We start from the raw sequence: 20728 nt of genomic DNA, 5'->3' as shown, positions 1-20728 counted from the left end.
ATGATAATTGTCTATCACCAATGCAAACAAAAAGAAAAGGCTCGGAGGTGGTTTCGAAAGTTGGACCACCTCCACCTTGGATTTCTGTGTCACACCTACAACACAGCTCCCCACTGTCTCACAGCAAGCATACATGTTCGGCACCCCCCAGACTTCCTGTATGGCCCATCAAAGTGTTTTAGTTATGTAACTCTTATCTGTTGTTGTGTGTAGGACTTTTACCATTTTGCAACTCAGATATATGTGATCCATGACTATCATTGAGTAAGAGCTAAAAATGATGGGCTTACCTTGTCTTTACTGGGTAAAGTCTGAGTCCTGGTAAAAGTGTCTCCTCCGTTAATACTGATCAGCTCCGCATCTGCAGGCGGAAACGGCCCGGGAAAAACCACCATGTCACTCTTCAGTGTGTCTGAGCTGAAACACACGTCGTACTGCTGAGTAGCCTTAGAGTAAGACCAGCTCCCGTCAGGGTGGGTGGTGATCATGGGGGCGCCGTACCTGCCGAAACCATCGTCTGTCCTGTGACACCTGACCGCTATCAAAACGATCAGGCTCAGGAGGAAGATGGCCGACACCGACACGATGGCGATCAGCAGGTACAAGTTCAAATCGGAGAAGGTCTCCTCCTTGATGGTCACATGTCTGAACTGAGTCTGGATGTCAGGTGGACTTTCCACCACCACCACGTCAATAGACACGGTGGCCGAAAGGGAGGGTTCTCCGTTATCGGACACCGACACCACCAAGGGGTGGGTTTTCAGGTCGTTGTCGCTCAGTCTCCTCTTAGTCCTGATCTCCCCGGAGCTGCTTCCGATGCGGAACAGGTTGTTTCCTTTGGGCTCGGACAGGTGATAGGAGAGCAGCGCGTTGTATCCAGAGTCTGCGTCTACAGCCCTGATCTTTGCCACAAAGTATCCCGCCTCAGCAGAGTAGGGGATGTTCTCACTGTTAACCGAGCCGTGCTCAGAATAGGGCGCCAGGATGTTGGGACTGTTGTCGTTCTCATCCAGGATATAAACGTTGACCGTCACATTGCTGCTGAGCGGAGGAACACCAGAGTCTGTGGCCTGAACTTTGAACTGAAATGCCTTCAACTCCTCGTAGTTAAACGACTGCAAACTGACTATTTCTCCGGTGTCTGAGTTGATGTTCACCATTGCTCTCAGGGGCAATGATTCAGTGTTGCTTTGTAAAAACGAATAGGTCACCTGACCGTTTTGATCAGAATCTGCATCATGTGCAGTCACTTTGCCCAGAACCTCTCCAGATGGACAGTTTTCTTTGATATAAACATTCAACAGCGGCTCGGAGAATCGAGGCGGGTTGTCATTGACGTCAGAGACATGAACAGTCACTATGCTGGTGCTGGAGAGAGGCGGGGTTCCTTCGTCACTTGCCTCTATCGTCACGTTGTAGCAGCTGTTTGTTTCTCTATCGAGCGGCCCGTTCACTACTAACGAATAATAGTTTTTATAATTTGTATCCAGTTTAAACGGAGCTTCGTTCAACGTCACAGCCCTCACGACCCCGTTTTTCCCTCCATCCTTGTCCAGCACAGACACGAGAGCGATCGCAGTACCGACTTTCGCGTCCTCCCGAACCGCGTTTAACAATGACGTCACCGTGATCTCAGGAGCGTTGTCGTTCACGTCCACGACCTCGACCAGAACTTTACACCGAGTGGACATCGGTGGCTGCCCTTTGTCTCTGGCTTCGACGTGAATCTCAAACGCAGGAGTTTCTTCATGGTCAATTGTCCCTTTAACGGATATTGCACCCGTTTTTGAGTCAATTTCAAATGCGTGCAAAACAAGATCCTGACCTATTTTTCGTAAAGAATATTCAATTTCACCGTTTAAACCATCATCCGCGTCTGTGGCATTTAGAATCATAACAGTAGTTCCTATTGGTAAGCTCTCAGAGACTTTAATTTTATATAGCGGTTTACTAAACAGCGGACGATTGTCGTTAATATCCAAAACGTTAATAATAATTTGAGATGTTCCCGACCGGGAGGGATTTCCTCCGTCCACTGCAGTCAGAGTGAGCTTTAACACCAAATCGGTCTCCCGGTCCAAAGGTTTTTCTAGAACCAACTCTGCAGAAACAATGCCTTCCCCTTTGTGTAATTCTAATGAAAAATAATCATTCGCACTCAGCCTATATGTATTCACACCGTTTTTTCCGATATCCAAATCTGTTGCCTCGATCAAGCCGAATTTTGTTCCTGGTAAAGTGTTTTCTGCGATGTCGAGAGACTGCAGTGTTTGAGGGAAAACGGGTGAATTATCGTTGATATCTACGATAGTTACCTCTACACGATAAAAAAACATCGGGTCTTGAATAACGGCCTCTACAGTGACGGTACACTTTGCAGCCTTCAGACAAAGCTCCTCTCGGTCCAGCCTTTCATTGACGTAAAGGATCCCAGTCTTCAAATTCACATCGAAATATTTCCTCTTCGCACCGCTGACAACGAGGAAATTGCGAGTCTCCAAACTCTGCACGTTCAGGTTTAAATCCTTAGCGATATTTCCTACAGACGTTCCCGGGTTTACCTCTTCCGAGACGGAATAGGAGAGCTGTGCAGCCACCGCTTCCCAGCAGCGGATCAGCAGCACGACGGAAAAACAGCTCGGAAAATGCGTCCGTCTCCCGAATAGATACATGGTTGTATCCACACACAGAAAGGCACCAATCCCAGTCCAACAGTCCCGTCAAAAAAGCCGCTCCTAAAAACTAGTCGACGCATCGGCCGCCTGGTTTTCTAGCTGGACGGGGAGCGTTTCCACCCTGCTCTCAATCGTCCTTCGTCTCTTTGTTACAAAGCCCAGAGAGGTATCATCATCCTCTCTTTCTAGGAGGAGTTCTGGACGAGCGCGGTGTATTCCGGGATGTCACGGTCTGCAGCGCCTCAACGTGGTTCAGTAAAATAACGACATCTTCGTGGCATAAAGTCATAATCGCGACGGATAATTCCACACAATACAATGCAATGCAATGAAATAGATCTGTTAAAATCTTACTGAATTTCCAACGTATATTTCATTTTAGACAAGCTAAATATGAAACACTGATTGATAAATAAGCAAGAAATAGACAGTGATGCATGTATTGCTTTAAAAGATCCAGTGAATCACAATTCAAAAAGGTCTCACTGGTTATACGCTGCTCAAAAAAATAAAGAGAACACTAAAATAACACATCCTAGATCTGAATGAATGAGATATTCTAATTAAATACTTTATTCTTTATATAGTTGAATGTGCTGGGAATAAAATTACACAAAAATGATCAATGGAAATCAAATGTATGAACCCATTGAGGTATGGATTTGGAATCACACTTAAAATTAAAGTGGAACGACACGACAGGCTGATCCAACTTTATTGTAATGTCCTTAAAACAAGTCAAAATGAATCAGTGTTGCTTCCTAAGTGGACACTTCAATTTTACAGAAGTGTGATTGACTTGGATCTACATTGTGTTGTGAAAATGTTCCTTTTTTATTTGAGCAGTATATATTCAAGTCACAGGGGACGCTTTTTTTTTTTTGGTTTTGTTTTTTTTTAAACTGTCTTTCCTATACTGGGTTAAATCTGTCTTCTTACAAATGTTAACTGTGGATTCATGTTACCTACTGCAATATTTTTGTGTTTGTATTTCAATGGGAATGTCATTGTTTCCTCCTCTGGAGGAAAACACTTTTCAGGTGAGAGGAGTAAGAATTCAAAGCCACTCTCCACTGTAAACCTCTATAACATGCATGCAGATATGCCAATAAAATAAACAAATAGATCAAATAAAAAACATGCAATGATGTTTCATGAAGGTTTGTGAATGTAATTGAAAAAAAGTTACAAATAATAACAGAGTATTCTTTCCTTCATTGTCTGTAAACAACAGACAAACTCGTTGTCAGCACAATGGATAGTGACCACCAGCTTCATTCGACTGATACTAAACCCATAAACGACAAAGACCACAGTTGCAACAATTATTTTCTTCTTTCAAATTTTCTTCTTTCCTCTTGGGCTTTCACTTCAGCAGATGCCAATGTATATCAACCTCCTCCATCTCACCCTGTCCTCTGTATCCTCTTTTGTCACACAAACTAACTTCATATCCTCTACCAGTAGATCCATAAATCTTCTCTTTGGTCTTCTTCTAGACCTCCTGCCTGGCAGTTCTAACCACAGCATCCTTCTACAATATATTCTCTGTCCCTCCTCTGTACATGTCCAAACCATCTCGGTCTGGCCTGTCTGACCTTGTCTCCAATACATCTAATGTGTGCTGTCCCTCTGGGGGGACACATTCCTGATCCTATCCATCCTCGTCACTTCCAAAGAGAACCTCAACATCTTCATCTCTGCTTCCACCAGCTCTGCTTCCTGTCGTCTCCTGAATGAAAACACCATACAGTATCACTGATCTCACCACTGTCTTGTACACTTTTCCTTTCATTGTGGTCAACATTCTCATATATCAATTTTCAATGTGTTTATTTTCACATGCACAGGGTTGAAACGTGTTTCCTTGTACAATGAAATTCCCACTTTGCTGTGTGCAGTACATTGAATATGAATTGATGAGAAATAATGATAGTAACATGATTATAAATTATGATAAATATGTATATTATGTGTGTTAATTATGTGCATTATAAAACAATGTTACAGCGTAATAAGACATTCGAATGCAGCTCGGTGTGAAACTCACAAAGTACAGGTGCAAGGTTCAATGCATTTTCGATGGGCAGTAATTACATGTACAGAAGAGCGCAGCACTAGCTGTGCTGCATGGAAAGTGCAAAAAAGAGGAACCATAAAAACCAGCAACCATAAAAACCTATCTTTAACCTGAAAAAAAAAAACCTGCAATATTTAATTTCACTGTGCAATATTCAGAAACTGTGCAATATTTCCTCTCATAACAGCTACACTGTGCAATATTTCATCTCATCTCATAACAGCTACACTACAATCTTCCCTTCTATCATACTATTGTGCACTCCTTACCTCACTTGTGACGAAGACACTTATAGTTTTATCACTGTTTACTAAGACACTTTATAGTTTCACTGAGACACTTTATAGTTTATTTTCATTTCTAATTCTGCCTTTTCTTTTATTATTTATTACGGTTATATTTTCTGTAACTCTGGCACAGCAATTTCCTTCGGGATTAATAAAGTTGTTCTTATTCTTATCCTTATTCTTATGTGTCAGGCACAGACGTCACACTTTACACCAGACATTTTTCTCCACCTGTTCAAACCTGCGGTAACGTGTTTCATTACCTCTTTTCCACACTCTCCATTGCTCTGGACTGTTGACACCAAGTACTTCAAATCCCACTTCTTCTTTACATCTACTTACTGTGGCCTTGGTGTTCCACTTGTGTTCCTCTCATTCACACACACTCTGTATATTCTGTTTTGCTGTGGTCAACCTTCATTCCTCTCCTTTCCTGAGCATACCTCCACCTCTCTGGATTTTCCTCAACCTGTTCCCTGCTCTCGCTAAAGATCACAATATAATCCGCAAAAATCTGGCACATAAGAATTCCTGTCTACCCTCATCGGTCAGCCTGTCCATCACCTCTACAAACAAGGAGAAGGAGCTCAGAGGCCATCCCTGATGTAGTCCCACCACCACCTTAAACTCTGTCAAGTCCAGAGCACATCTCACCAATGTCTCACAGCTAGCATACATGTCATGCACCACTCTAACATGCTTCTCAGCCACTCCAGACTTCCCTTCACAATTACTATCCCCTGTCTTGGTGCCCTATCATATACATTTTCTAGATCTATTCAGGGAAAAGGCAGCTCCCCTAACTTTCTCTGTTCTTCTGTACCAAAATCATTAGAGCCAATATTGCTTTGGAAATGCTGACTTCTGCTCTGCGTCTAGTTTCCACTACTCTTTCCCATATCGTTATGTTATGGCCAATCAACTCCATTCCTCCAAAAAAACATGTTTTAGTTATGTAAGTCTTATCTGTTGTTGTGTTATGGACTTTTACCATAGCGCTACTCAGATACATGTGATTCATGACTATCATCGAGTAAAAACTAGAATGATGGGCTTACCTTGTCTTTACTTGGTAAAGTCTGAGTCCTGGTAAAAGTGTCTCCTCCGTTAATACTGATCAGCTCCGCATCTACGGGCGGAAATGGCCCGGGGAAAACCACCATGTCACTCTTCAGTGTGTCTGAGCTGAAACACACGTCGTACTGCTGAGTAGCCTTAGAGTAAGACCAGCTCCCGTCAGGGTGGGTGGTGATCATGGGGGTGCCGTACCTGCCGAAACCACTGTCTGTCCTGTGACATTTGACCGCTATCAAAACGATTAGGCTCAGGAGAAAGATCCCCGACACCGACACGATGGCGATCAACAGGTACAAGTTCAGATCGGAGAAAGTCTCCTCCTTGATGGTCACATGTCTGAACTGAGTCTGGATGTCAGGTGGACTTTCCACCACCACAACGTCAATAGACACGGTGGCCGAAAGGGAGGGTTCTCCGTTATCGGACACCGACACCACCAAGGGGTGGGTTTTCAGGTCGTTGTCGCTCAGTCTCCTCTTAGTCCTGATCTCCCCGGAGCTGCTTCCGATGCGGAACAGGTTGTTTCCTTTGGGCTCCGACAGGTGATAGGAGAGCAGCGCGTTGTATCCAGAGTCTGCGTCTGCAGCCCTGATCTTTGCCACAAAGTATCCCGCCTCAGCAGAGTAGGGGATGTTCTCACTGTTAACCGAGCCGTGCTCAGAATAGGGCGCCAGGATGTTGGGACTGTTGTCGTTTTCATCCAGGATATAAACGTTGACTGTCACGTTGCTGTTGAGCGGAGGAACACCAGAGTCTGTGGCCTGAACTTTGAACTGAAACACCTTCAGCTCCTCGTAGTTAAACGACTGCAAACTGACTATTTCTCCGGTGTCTGAGTTGATGTTCACCATTGCTCTCAGGGGCAATGATTCAGTGTTGCTTTGTAAAAACGAATAGGTCACCTGACCGTTTTGATCAGAATCTGCATCATGTGCAGTCACTTTGCCCAGAACCTCTCCAGATGGACAGTTTTCTTTGATATAAACATTCAACAGCGGCTCAGAGAATCGAGGCGGGTTGTCATTGACGTCAGAGACATGAACAGTCACTATGCTGGTGCTGGAGAGAGGCGGGGTTCCTTCATCACTTGCCTCTATCGTCACGTTGTAGCAGCTGCTTGTTTCTCTATCGAGCGGCCCGTTCACTACTAACGAATAATAGTTTTTATAATTTGTATCGAGTTTAAAGGGAGCTTCGTTCAACGTCACAGCCCTCACGACCCCGTTTCTCCCCCCATCCTTGTCCAGCACAGACACGAGAGCGATCGCAGTCCCGACTTTCGCGTCCTCCCGAACCGCGTTTAACAATGACGTCACCGTGATCTCAGGAGCGTTGTCGTTCACGTCCACGACCTCGACCAGGACTTTACAACGAGCGGACAACGGCGGCTGCCCTTTGTCACTGGCTTCGACGTGAATCTCAAACGCAGGAGTTTCTTCATAGTCGATTTTCCCTTTGACGGTAATTGCACCCGTTTTTGAATCAATTTCAAATGCGTGCAAAACAAGATCCTGACCTATTTTGCTCAAAGAATACTCAATTTCCCCATTTAAACCATCATCCGCGTCTGTAGCATTCAGAATCAAAACAGTTGTCCCTGCTAGTAAGCTTTCAGAGACTTGAATTTTATACAGTGGTTTACGAAAAACTGGTTGATTGTCATTGATATCCAAAACATTTATGACAATTTTGGCTGTTCCCGACCGGGAGGGATTTCCTCCGTCCACCGCAGTGAGAGTGAGCTTTATCACCGAGTCAGTCTCCCGGTCCAAAGGTTTCTGTAGAATCAACTCAGCAGATACCCTGTCATCCCCTTTGTGTAGGTCTAAGGAAAAATAATCATTCGCACTCAGCCTATATGTATTCAGACCGTTTTTTCCGACATCCAAATCCGTTGCCTCGATCAAGCCGAATTTTGTCCCCGGTAAAGTGTTTTCTGCAATGGCAAGTGACTGAAGTGTTTGAGGGAAAATTGGTGCATTATCGTTAATATCTACGATAGTGACCTCGAAACGATAAAAAATCATCGGATCTTGAATAACGGCCTCTACAGTGACGGTACACTTTGCAGCCTTCAGACAAAGCTCCTCTCGGTCCAGCCTTTCACTGACGTAAAGGATCCCAGTTTTCAAATTCACATCGAAATATTTCCTCTTCGCACCGCTGACAACGAGGAAATTGCGAGTCTCCAAACTCTGCACGTTCAAGTTTAAATCCTTAGCGATATTTCCTACAGACGTTCCCGGGTTTACCTCTTCTGAGACGGAATAGGAGAGCTGTGCAGCCACCGCTTCCCAGCAGCGGATCAGCAGCACGACGGAAAAACAGCTCGGAAAAGGCGTCCGTCTCCCGAATAGATACATGGTTATATCCAAACACAGAAAGGCACCAATCCCGGTCCAACAGTCCCGTCAAAAAAAGCCGCTCCACAAAACTATTCGACTCATCGGCTGCCTGGTTTTCTAGCTGGACGGGGAGCGTTTCCACCCTGCTCTCAATCGCCCTTCGTCTCTTTGTTACAAAGCCTGGAGAGGCATCATCATCCTCTCTGTCTAGGAGGAGTTCTCGACGAGCTCGGTATATTCCGGGATGTCACGGTCTGCAGCGCCTCAACGTGGTTCATTAAAAAACGACATCTTCGTGGCATGAAGTCATAATCGCAACGGGTGATTCCACACAATATAATGCAATGAGGAACAACTATTAAAATCTTACTGAATTTCCAATGTCAATTTCATTTTCAGGTAAGAAAAAAAAAAAGACACATGTAGAAATCAATGATTATGCAAGAAAACCCCAAAGAGGCTTTAAATGGCACAAATGATCTAGTAACTTAAAATTCTTGAAGTTCTCACCAGCTGTTCTCGTCATACAAAATGTTTTTAAAATGTATTCCCTTTCCGTTCTGGGTTAAATTTGTCTTCTTAAATTGGGTAAATGGATTCACAGTATTTAATGCAATATTTAGGTGTCAGCTTTTCAATGGAAATATCATGTTACCTTATCTAGAGGAAGAATAAGTTCAGGCAAAAGAATATCATGAAATTATCCACTGTAAACCTCCACAGCCTGGATTTAGATGGACTGAAGAAAGGTATGAATAAAATTAAATGAAAAAAAACTGGATTGTTTCATACAAGTGTTATTGAGAAAGCAAGGAGAAAGAAAGAAAATATTGGATTGAGAAAATTACAAATCACAATATTCTCACTTTCATTGTCCACAGACAGCAGAAAAGCATGCTGTCAGCACCAAGGACAGTGACTACCATCTTCAATTGACTGATATGAAACCGACGAACGAGAAAGGCAACCGTTTCAACAGTTATTGGTGTGCTCACACTGAGAAAAACAATAACTTCAGGAAGCACATTTAGAAAAGGTGTGTCATATGTTGTGGTGAATATGTCTAGTTAAAGCGCAATTCGTACTGCACTTTAACGTGCACCATTGCACTATATGTAATGCTATTTCAATGTTCTGTAGGTCTGAACAAATGGCAGTTTTGACATTACAGTTGACTTTGACTTTTTTGATTGTGTAAACACGTGATTTATGATTATTAGTCATTCCATCGCCACTGCAAACACGACGAAAAGGCTCGGGGTGGTTCCTGATGAAGGACCAACTTCATCTTGAACTTTTCTGTCACACCTACAGCACAGCTCATCACTGTCTCAAAGCAAGCATTCATCTCCTGCAACTCCAGACTTCCTGTAGGGCCGATCAACTTCCTTCCTTTACAAAGACATGTTTTAGTTAGGTAAGTCTCATCTGTTGTTTTGGATAAGAATTTTACCTAGTAAAACTCAGATACATGTGATCGAGGACTGTCGAGTACAAGCAAAAAATGATGGGCTTACCTTGTCTTTACCGGGTAAAGTCTGAGTCCTGGTAAAAGTGTCTCCTCCGTTAATACTGATCAGCTCCGCATCTGCGGGCGGAAACGGCCCGGGGAAAACCACCATGTCACTCTTCAGTGTGTCTGAGCTGAAACACACGTCGTACTGCTGAGTAGCCTTAGAGTAAGACCAGCTCCCATCAGGGTGGGTGGTGATCATGGGGGCGCCGTACCTGCCGAAACCATCGTCTGTCCTGTGACATTTGACCGCTATCAAAACGATCAGGCTCAGGAGGAAGATGGCCGACACTGACACGATGGCGATCAGCAGGTACAAGTTCAAATCGGAGAAAGTCTCCTCCTTGATGGTCACATGTCTGAACTGAGTCTGGATGTCAGGTGGACTTTCCACCACCACCACGTCTATAGACACGGTGGCCGAAAGGGAGGGTTCTCCGTTATCGGACACCGACACCACCAAGGGGTGGGTTTTCAGGTCGTTGTCGCTCAGTCTCCTCTTAGTCCTGATCTCCCCGGAGCTGCTTCCGATGCGGAACAGGTTGTTTCCTTTGGGCTCGGACAGGTGATAGGAGAGCAGCGCGTTGTATCCAGAGTCTGCGTCTACAGCCCTGATCTTTGCCACAAAGTATCCCGCCTCAGCAGAGTAGGGGATGTTCTCACTGTTAACCGAGCCGTGCTCAGAATAGGGCGCCAGGATGTTGGGACTGTTGTCGTTTTCATCCAGGATATAAACGTTGACCGTCATGTTGCTGCTGAGCGGAGGAACACCAGAGTCTGTGGCCTGAACTTTGAACTGAAACGCCTTCAACTCCTCGTAGTTAAACGACTGCAAACTGACTATTTCCCCGGTGTCTGAGTTGATGTTCACCATTGCTCTCAGGGGCAATGATTCAGTGTTGCTTTGTAAAAACGAATAGGTCACCTGACCGTTTTGATCAGAATCTGCATCATGTGCGGTCACTTTGCCCAGAACCTCTCCAGATGGACAGTTTTCTTTGATATAAACATTTAGCAGCGGCTCAGAGAATCGAGGCGGGTTGTCATTGACGTCAGAGACATGAACAGTCACTATGCTGGTGCTGGAGAGAGGCGGGGTTCCTTCATCACTTGCCTCTATCGTCACGTTGTAGCTGCTGCTTGTTTCTCTATCGAGCGGCCCGTTCACTACTAACGAATAATAGTTTTTATAATTTGTATCGAGTTTAAAGGGAGCTTCGTTCAACGTCACAGCCCTCACGACCCCGTTTCTCCCCCCATCCTTGTCCAGCACAGACACGAGAGCGATCGCAGTACCGACTTTCGCGTCCTCCCGAACCGCGTTTAACAATGACGTCACCGTGATCTCAGGAGCGTTGTCGTTCACGTCCACGACCTCGACCAGAACTTTACATCGAGTGGACATCGGTGGCTGCCCTTTGTCTCTTGCCTCAACATAAATCTCAAACGCAGGAGTTTCTTCATAGTCGATTTTCCCCTTAACGGTAATTGCTCCCGTTTTTGAATCAATTTCAAATGCGTGCAAAACAAGATCCTGACCTATTTTTCGTAAAGAATATTCAATTTCACCGTTTATACCATCATCCGCGTCTGTGGCATTTAGAATCACAATAGTTGTTCCTACTGGTAAGCTTTCAGAGACTTGAATTTTATACAACTGTTTACTAAAAACCGGATGATTGTCGTTAATATCCAAAACGTTAATAAATATTTGAGATGTTCCCGACCGGGAGGGATTTCCTCCGTCCACTGCAGTGAGAATGAGCTTTATAACCGGGTCAGTCTCCCGATCCAAAGGTTTCTGTAGGACCAACTCTGCAGAAACACTGCCTTCCGCTTTGAGCAGGTCTAATGAAAAATAATCATTCGCACTCAGTCTATATGTATTAACATCGTTTTTTCCGACATCCAAATCCGTAGCCTCGATCAAGCCGAATTTCTTTCCAGGTAACGTGTTTTCTGCAATGTCGAGAGACTGCAGTGTTTGAGGGAAAACGGGTGCATTATCGTTCATATCTATAATAATTACCTCTACGCGATAAAAATTCATCGGATCTTGAATAACGGCCTCTACAGTGACGGTACACTTTGCAGCCTTCAGACAAAGCTCCTCTCGGTCCAGCCTTTCACTGACGTAAAGGATCCCAGTTTTCGAATTCACATCGAAATATTTCCTCTTCGCACCGCTGACAACGAGGAAATTGCGAGTCTCCAAACTCTGCACGTTCAGGTTTAAATCCTTAGCGATATTTCCTACAGACGTTCCCGGGTTTACCTCTTCCGAGACGGAATAGGAGAGCTGTGCAGCCACCGCTTCCCAGCAGCGGATCAGCAGCACGACGGAAAAACAGCTCGGAAAAGGCGTTCGTCTCCCGAATAGATACATGGTTATATCCAAACACAGAAAGGCACCAATCCCAGTCCAACAGTCCCGTCAAAAAAGCCGCTCCCAAAAACCAGTAGATGCATCGGCTGCCTGGTTTTCTAGCTGGACGGGGAGCGTTTCCACCCCGCTCTCAATCGTCCTTCGTCTCTTTGTTACAAAGCCAGAGAGGCATCATCATCATCATCATCCTCCTCATCATCATCATCCTCTCTTTCAAGGAGGAGTTTTGGACAAGCTCGGTATATTCTGGGATGTCACGGTCTGCAGCGCCTCAACGTGGTTCACTAACATAACGACATCTTCATGGCATGAAGTCATAATCGCGACGGGTAATTCCACACAATATAATGCAATGAGGAACAACTGTTAAAATCTTTCTGAATTTCCAATGAAAATTTCTTTTTCAGATAAGACAAATATGACACACTTATAAATCAATGATGAAGCAAAAAAAAAAAAAAGGCCAGAGAGGTATTAAATGGCTCAAATGATCCTGTAAATCATGATTCTTGGAGCTCTCAGCAGTTGTTCTAGTCAAACATAGTGTTTTTAAAACGCCTTCCATTATTTTCCTGGGTTAAATCTGTGTTCTTAAAATGGGTATTTTGGATTCACAGTATTGAATGCAATATATAGGTGTCAACTTTTCATTGGAAATATCATGTTACCTTATCTAGACAAAGAATCTTTTCAGGCAAGAGAATCTGACAAAATTATGGATTTAGATGGACTGAAGAACTGTATGAATAAAATAAAATTGGTTTGTTTCATACAAGTGTAATTGAGAAAGGAAGGAGAAAGAAAGAAAAGACTGGATTGAAAAAATTACAAATCACAATATTGTCACTTTCATTGTCCACAGACCACAGAAAAACACACTGTCAGCACCAAGGATAGTGACCACCGTCTTCATTTGACTTATAAGAAACCAATGAACAGGAGAGGCAACCTTTTCAACAGTTATCATAGTGCTAAAACTGAGAAAAAAAATAGCTTCAGGAAGCACATTCCTTAAAACTATGTCATATGTTGAGGTGAATGCGTCTTTGCTTAAAGTGCAAATCATATTGCACTTTTGCGTGCACTATTGCACTTAACGTCTTAGAGTAACGCTATATCAATGTTATCTATATGTGAACATATGGTAGTATTGACAAAAAAGTTGACTTTGACTTTTTTGAGTGTGTAAACATGTGATCCGTGATTACCATGATTATTAGCCTGTCCATCACCACTGCAATCAAGAAAAATAGGCTCAGAGGTGGTTTCGACAGTTGGACCACCTCCACCTGGGATTTCTGTGTCACAACTACAACACAGCTCACCACTGTCTGACAGCAAGTATACATGTCCTGCACCCCCAGACTTTCTGTATTGCCCATCAACTTCCTTCCTTCACAAAACATGTTTTAGTTATGTAAGTCTCATCTGTTGTTTTGGTGAAGACTTTTACATGTAATCTAGGACTGTCGTTGAGTACAAGCAAAAAATAATGGGCTTACCTTGTCTTTACTGGGTAAAGTCTGAGTCCTGGTAAAAGTGTCTCCTCCGTTAATACTGATCAGCTCCGCATCTACGGGCGGAAACGGCCCGGGGAAAACCACCATGTCACTCTTCAGTGTGTCTGAGCTGAAACACACGTCGTACTGCTGAGTAGCCTTAGAGTAAGACCAGCTCCCGTCAGGGTGGGTGGTGATCATGGGGGCGCCGTACCTGCCGAAACCATCGTCTGTCCTGTGGCATTTGACCGCTATCAAAACGATCAGGCTCAGCAGGAAGATCCCCGACACCGACACGATGGCGATCAGCAGGTACAAGTTCAAATCGGAGAAGGTCTCCTCCTTGATGGTCACATGTCTGAACTGAGTCTGGATGTCAGGTGGACTTTCCACCACCACAACGTCAATAGACACGGTGGCCGAAAGGGAGGGTTCTCCGTTATCGGACACCGACACCACCAAGGGGTGGGTTTTCAGGTCGTTGTCGCTCAGTCTCCTCTTAGTCCTGATCTCCCCGGAGCTGCTTCCGATGCGGAACAGGTTGTTTCCTTTGGGCTCGGACAGGTGATAGGAGAGCAGCGCGTTGTATCCAGAGTCTGCGTCTACAGCCCTGATCTTTGCCACAAAGTATCCCGCCTCAGCAGAGTAGGGGATGTTCTCACTGTTAACCGAGCCGTGCTCAGAATAGGGCGCCAGGATGTTGGGACTGTTGTCGTTTTCATCCAGGATATAAACGTTGACCGTCACGTTGCTGCTGAGCGGAGGAACACCAGAGTCTGTGGCCTGAACTTTGAATTGAAACGCCTTCAACTCCTCGTAGTTAAATGACTGCAAACTGACTATTTCTCCAGTGTCTGAGTTGATGTTCATCATTGCTCTCAGGGGCAATGATTCAGTGTTGCTTTGTAAAAACGAATAGGTCACCTGACCGTTTTGATCAGAATCTGCATCATGTGCGGTCACTTTGCCCAGAACCTCTCCAGATGGACAGTTTTCTTTGATATAAACATTTAACAGCGGCTCAGAGAATCGAGGCGGGTTGTCATTGACGTCAGAGACATGAACAGTCACTATGCTGGTGCTGGAGAGAGGCGGGGTTCCTTCATCACTTGCCTCTATCGTCACGTTGTAGCAGCTGTTTGTTTCTCTATCGAGCGGCCCGTTCACTACTAACGAATAATAATTTTTATAATTTGTATCCAGTTTAAAGGGAGCTTCGTTCAACGTCACAGCCCTCACGACCCCGTTTCTCCCCCCATCCTTGTCCAGCACAGACACGAGAGCGATCGCAGTACCGACTTTCGCGTCCTCCCGAACCGCGTTTAACAATGACGTCACCGTGATCTCAGGAGCGTTGTCGTTCACGTCCACGACCTCGACCAGAACTTTACAATCCGTAGACATCGGTGGCTGCCCTTTGTCTCTTGCCTCAACGTAAATCTCAAACGCAGGAGTTTCTTCATAGTCGATATTCCCTTTAACGGTAATTGCACCCGTTTTTGAATCAATGTCAAATGCGTGCAAAACAAGATCCTGACCTTTTTTTCTTAAAGAATATTCAATTTCACCGTTTGAACCATCATCTGCATCTGTAGCATTTAATGTCACAATAGCTTTTCCTGCTGGTAAGTTTTCTAAGACTTGAATTTTATACAGTGGTTTACTAAATACTGGACGATTGTCGTTATTATCCAACACGTTAATAATTATTTGAGATGTTCCCGACCGGGAGGGATTTCCTCCGTCCACTGCAGTGAGAGTGAGCTTCATAACCGAGTCAGTCTCCCGGTCCAAAGGTTTTTTTAGAACTAACTCCGCAGATACCCTGTCACCCCCTTTGTGTATTTCTAACGAAAAATAATCATTCGCACTCAGTCTATATGTATTAACGCCGTTTTTTCCGACATCCAAATCCGTTGCCTCGATGAGACTAAATTTAGCTCCCGGTAAAATATTTTCTGCGATGTCGAGAGACTGCAGTTGTTCGGAGAAAACGGGTGCATTATCGTTAATATCTATTATAATTACCTCTACACGATAAAAAGTCATCGGATCTTGAATAACGGCCTCTACAGTGACGGTACACTTTGCAGCCTTCAGACAAAGCTCCTCTCGGTCCAGCCTTTCACTGACGTAAAGGATCCCCGTTTTCAAATTCACATCGAAATATTTCCTCTTCGCACCGCTGACAACGAGGAAATTGCGAGTCTCCAAACTCTGCACGTTCAGGTTTAAATCCTTAGCGATATTTCCTACAGACGTTCCCGGGTTTACCTCTTCCGAGACGGAATAGGAGAGCTGTGCAGCCACCGCTTCCCAGCAGCGGATCAGCAGCACGACGGAAAAACAGCTCGGAAAAGGCGTTCGTCTCCCGAATAGATACATGGTTATATCCAAACACAGAAAGGCACCAATCCCGGTCCAACAGTCCCGTTAAAAAAGCCGCTCGCAAAAACCAGAAGTTGCATCGGCTGCCTGGTTTTCTAGCTGGACGGGGAGCGTTTCCACCCCGCTCTCAATCGTCCTTCGTCTCTTTGTTACAAAGCCCAGAGAGGCATCATCATCATCTTTCGCACTAGGAGGAGTTCTGGACGAGCTCGGTATATTCTGGGATGTTACGGTCTGCAGCGCCTCAACGTGGTTCACTAACATAACGACATCTTCATGGCATGAAGTCATCATCGCGACGGATAATTCCTCACAATGCAATGAGGAACATCCGTTAAAATCTTATTGAATTTCCAATGTCAATGCCATTTTCAGGTAAGAAAAAATAGATATGACACACGTAGAAGTTAATGATTATGCAAGAAATCCCCAGAGAGGTAATTCTTGAAGCTCTCACCAGCTGTTCTAGTCATACAAGATTTTTTAAAAATGTATTCCCTTTCTTTTCTGGGTTAAATTTGTCTTCTTAAAATGGGTAAATGGAGTCACAGTATCTAATGCAATATTTACGTGTCAGCTTTTCAATGGAAATATCATGTTACCTTATCTAGACGAAGAATCATTTCAGGCAAGAGAATCTCACAAAATTATCCACTGTAAACCTCCTCAGCCTGGATTTAGATGGACTGAAGAAAGGTATGAATAAAAAGAATTAAAAAAAAAATAGATTGTTTCAACCAAGTATTATTGAGAAAGGAAGGAGAAAGAAAGAAAAGATTGGATTGAGAAAATTACAAATCACAATATTCTCACTTTCATTGTCCACAGACAGCAGAAAAGCATGCTGTCAGCACCAAGGACAGTGACCACCATCTTCTTTGACTGATACGAAACCGAAGAACGAGAAAGGCAACCGTTTCAACAGTTATTGGTGTGCTCACACTGAGGAAAACAATAACTTCAGGAAGCACATTTAGAAAAGGTGTGTCATATGTTGTGGTGAATGTGTCTACTTATAGTGCAATTCATATTGCACTTTAATGTGCATCATTGCACTTTATGTAACGCTATTTCAATGTTCTGTAGGTCTGAACAAATGGCAGTTTTGACATTACAGTTGACTTTGACTTTTTTGATTGTGTAAACACGTGATTTATGATTATTAGTCATTCCATCACCACTGCTAACATGACAAAAAGGCTCGGGGTGGTTCCTGATGAAGGACCACCTTCACCTTGAACCTCTGTCACACCTACAGCACAGCTCATCACTGTCTCAAAGCAAGCATTCATGTCCTGCAACCCCAAACTTCCTGTAGGGCCGATCAACTTCCTTCCTTTACAAAAACATGTTTTAGTTATGTAAATCTCATCTGTTGTTTTGGTGAAGACTTTTACCGTAGTAAACCTCAGATACATGCGATCGAGGACTGTCGAGTACAAGCAAAAAATGATGGGCTTACCTTGTCTTTACCGGGTAAAGTTTGAGTCCTGGTAAAAGTGTCTCCTCCGTTAATACTGATCAGCTCCGCATCTGCGGGCGGAAACGGCCCGGGGAAAACCACCATGTCACTCTTCAGTGTGTCTGAGCTGAAACACACGTCGTACTGCTGAGTAGCCTTAGAGTAAGACCAGCTCCCGTCAGGGTGGGTGGTGATCATGGGGGCGCCGTACCTGCCGAAACCACCGTCTGTCCTGTGACACCTGACCGCTATCAAAACGATCAGGCTCAGCAGGAAGATGGCCGACACCGACACGATGGCGATCAGCAGGTACAAGTTCAGATCGGAGAAGGTCTCCTCCTTGATGGTCACATGTCTGAACTGAGTCTGGATGTCAGGTGGACTTTCCACCACCACAACGTCAATAGACACGGTGGCCGAAAGGGAGGGTTCTCCGTTATCGGACACCGACACCACCAAGGGGTGGGTTTTCAGGTCGTTGTCGCTCAGTCTCCTCTTAGTCCTGATCTCCCCGGAGCTGCTTCCGATGCGGAACAGGTTGTTTCCTTTGGGCTCCGACAGGTGATAGGAGAGCAGCGCGTTGTATCCAGAGTCTGCGTCTACAGCCCTGATCTTTGCCACAAAGTATCCCGCCTCAGCAGAGTAGGGGATGTTCTCACTGTTAACCGAGCCGTGCTCAGAATAGGGCGCCAGGATGTTGGGACTGTTGTCGTTTTCATCCAGGATATAAACGTTGACCGTCACGTTGCTGCTGAGCGGAGGAACACCAGAGTCTGTGGCCTGAACTTTGAACTGAAACGCCTTCAACTCCTCGTAGTTAAACGACTGCAAACTGACTATTTCTCCGGTGTCTGAGTTGATGTTCACCATTGCTCTTAAGGGCAATGATTCAGTGTTGCTTTGTAAAAACGAATAGGTCACCTGACCGTTTTGATCAGAATCTGCATCATGTGCGGTCACTTTGCCCAGAACCTCTCCAGATGGACAGTTTTCTTTGATATAAACATTTAACAGCGGCTCAGAGAATCGAGGCGGGTTGTCATTGACGTCAGAGACATGAACAGTCACTATGCTGGTGCTGGAGAGAGGCGGGGTTCCTTCATCACTTGCCTCTATCGTCACGTTGTAGCAGCTGTTTGTTTCTCTATCGAGCGGCCCGTTCACTACTAACGAATAATAGTTTTTATAATTTGTATCCAGTTTAAAGGGAGCTTCGTTCAACGTCACAGCCCTCACGACCCCGTTTCTCCCCCCATCCTTGTCCAGCACAGACACGAGAGCGATCGCAGTACCGACTTTCGCGTCCTCCCGAACCGCGTTTAACAATGACGTCACCGTGATCTCAGGAGCGTTGTCGTTCACGTCCACGACCTCGACCAGGACTTTACAATCCGTAGACATCGGTGGCTGCCCTTTGTCACTGGCTTCAACGTGAATTTCAAACGCAGGAGTTTCTTCATAGTCGATTTTCCCTTTGACGGTAATTGAACCCGTTTTCGAATCAATTTCAAATGCGTGCAAAACAAGATCCTGACCTATTTTTCTTAAATAATATTCAATTTCACCGTTTAAACCATCATCTGCATCCGTAGCATTTATAGTCATAACAGTAGTTCCTACTTGTAAGCTTTCAAAGACATGAATTTTATACAACTGTTTACTAAACAGTGGACGATTGTCGTTAATATCCAACACGTTAATAATAATTTGAGATGTCCCCGACCGGGAGGGATTTCCTCCGTCCACTGCAGTGAGAGTGAGCTTTATAACCGAGTCAGTCTCCCGGTCCAAAGGTTTCTGTAGGACCAGAACTGCGGATACCCTACCTTCCGCTTTGTGTAGGTCTAATGAAAAATAATCATTCGCACTCAGTCTATATGTATTCACACCGTTTTTCCCGACATCCAAATCCGTTGCCTCGATCAAGCTGAATTTAGTTCCTGGTAAAGTGTTTTCTGCGATAGCGACAGACTGTTGTGTTTGAGGGAAAACGGGTGCATTATCGTTAATATCTATAATAGTTACCTCGACACGATAAAAAGTCATCGGATCTTGAATAACGGCCTCTACAGTGACGGTACACTTTGCAGCCTTCAGACAAAGCTCCTCTCGGTCCAGCCTTTCACTGACGTAAAGGATCCCCGTTTTCAAATTCACATCGAAATATTTCCTCTTCGCACCGCTGACAACGAGGAAATTGCGAGTCTCCAAACTCTGCACGTTCAGGTTTAAATCCTTAGCGATATTTCCTACAGACGTTCCCGGGTTTACCTCTTCCGAGACGGAATAGGAGAGCTGTGCAGCCACCGCTTCCCAGCAGCGTATCAGCAGCACGACGGAAAAACAGCTCAGAAAATGCGTCCGTCTCCTGAATAGATACATGGTTATATCCAAACACAGAAAGGCACCAATCCCAGTCCAACAGTCCCGTCAAAAAAGCCGCTCCACAAAACCAGTAGACGCATCGGCCGCCTGGTTTTCTAGCTGGACAGGGAGCGTTTCCACCCCGCTCTCAATCGTCCTTCGTCTCTTTGTTACAAAGCCAGAGAGGCATCATCATCATCATCATCTTTCGCACTAGGAGGAGTTCTGGACGAGCTCAGAATATTGCGGGATGTTACGGTCTGCAGCGCCTCAACGTGGTTCAGTACAATAACAACATCTTCATGGCATGAAGTCCTGAGCTGACACTCATCCGTCTTACACATGTAACTACTGCACATTTAAACTGCACTTATCCTTGCATCTACACTTTGTGAGTTGCACACCAATCTGCACTCAAATGTCTTATTGCACTGCCCTTGTCCTATTGCACTGTTCATATTCATATCTATAATCATATTTATAATATTTCTATACTCTTCCAATCAGTACATATCCAAATCCACTAATGACAGTAAAGTAAGAATTCCACTGTGCAGGGAAACCCATTTCTACACTGTGTATGTGACAATAAACACTCTGAATCTTGAATGTAACAAACAATGCCAAACAATCCAATGAGGAAAATATGTTA

The 20728-nt window shown here is 44.6% G+C and overlaps 2 protein-coding genes and 4 pseudogenes across 11 annotated transcripts in view; all 6 read right to left on the bottom strand.

Moving 5' to 3' along the window:
• Nucleotides 1-20728, bottom strand: part of LOC147227582 (protocadherin alpha-C2-like) — a 188947-nt gene that overhangs the window by 90278 nt on the left and 77941 nt on the right. The window lies entirely within an intron of this gene.
• Nucleotides 258-3566, bottom strand: LOC147227593 (protocadherin alpha-3 pseudogene; annotated as a pseudogene). Its single transcript, XR_015107048.1, has one exon. The product of XR_015107048.1 is annotated as a protocadherin alpha-3 pseudogene (transcript).
• LOC147227592 (protocadherin alpha-3-like) lies at nt 4274-8617 on the bottom strand. The gene is made up of 2 exons (XM_086157864.1): nt 6101-8617; nt 4274-4407 (listed from the first exon to the last, which is right to left on the bottom strand). Exons 1-2 carry the CDS (start codon nt 8480-8482, stop codon nt 4330-4332), a joined length of 2460 nt encoding a protein of 819 aa, XP_086013990.1. The 5' UTR covers nt 8483-8617; the 3' UTR covers nt 4274-4329.
• On the bottom strand, nt 9437-12818 carry LOC147227591 (protocadherin alpha-3 pseudogene; annotated as a pseudogene). Its single transcript, XR_015107047.1, has 2 exons — nt 9982-12818; nt 9437-9460 (listed from the first exon to the last, which is right to left on the bottom strand). The product of XR_015107047.1 is annotated as a protocadherin alpha-3 pseudogene (transcript).
• On the bottom strand, nt 13592-16275 carry LOC147227590 (protocadherin alpha-3 pseudogene; annotated as a pseudogene). Its single transcript, XR_015107046.1, has 2 exons — nt 13866-16275; nt 13592-13597 (listed from the first exon to the last, which is right to left on the bottom strand). The product of XR_015107046.1 is annotated as a protocadherin alpha-3 pseudogene (transcript).
• On the bottom strand, nt 17169-20227 carry LOC147227589 (protocadherin alpha-3 pseudogene; annotated as a pseudogene). The gene is made up of 2 exons (XR_015107045.1): nt 17713-20227; nt 17169-17192 (listed from the first exon to the last, which is right to left on the bottom strand). The product of XR_015107045.1 is annotated as a protocadherin alpha-3 pseudogene (transcript).

Source organism: Fistularia commersonii, chromosome 13, assembly GCF_037954325.1.
Source record: "Fistularia commersonii isolate RoL2024-O1a breed Wild chromosome 13, RoL_Fcom_v1.0, whole genome shotgun sequence".
Lineage (NCBI taxonomy): Eukaryota > Metazoa > Chordata > Actinopteri > Syngnathiformes > Fistulariidae > Fistularia > Fistularia commersonii.
The sequence above is the reverse complement of the archived record's forward strand: the minus strand, read 5'-3'. Positions and strand labels throughout refer to the sequence as shown.

What these genes read in the sequence shown, in the direction of transcription:
- LOC147227592 (XM_086157864.1), bottom strand. Translation starts at nt 8,482, where the DNA reads ATGTATCTATTCGGGAGACGGACGCCTTTTCCGAGCTGTTTTTCCGTC. An exon ending in CTTTACCAAGTAAAGACAAG is followed by an intron (nt 4,408 to 6,100) that starts GTAAGCCCATCA and finishes GTTTTCATTCAG; the next exon opens with GAGACGACAGGAAGCAGAGC.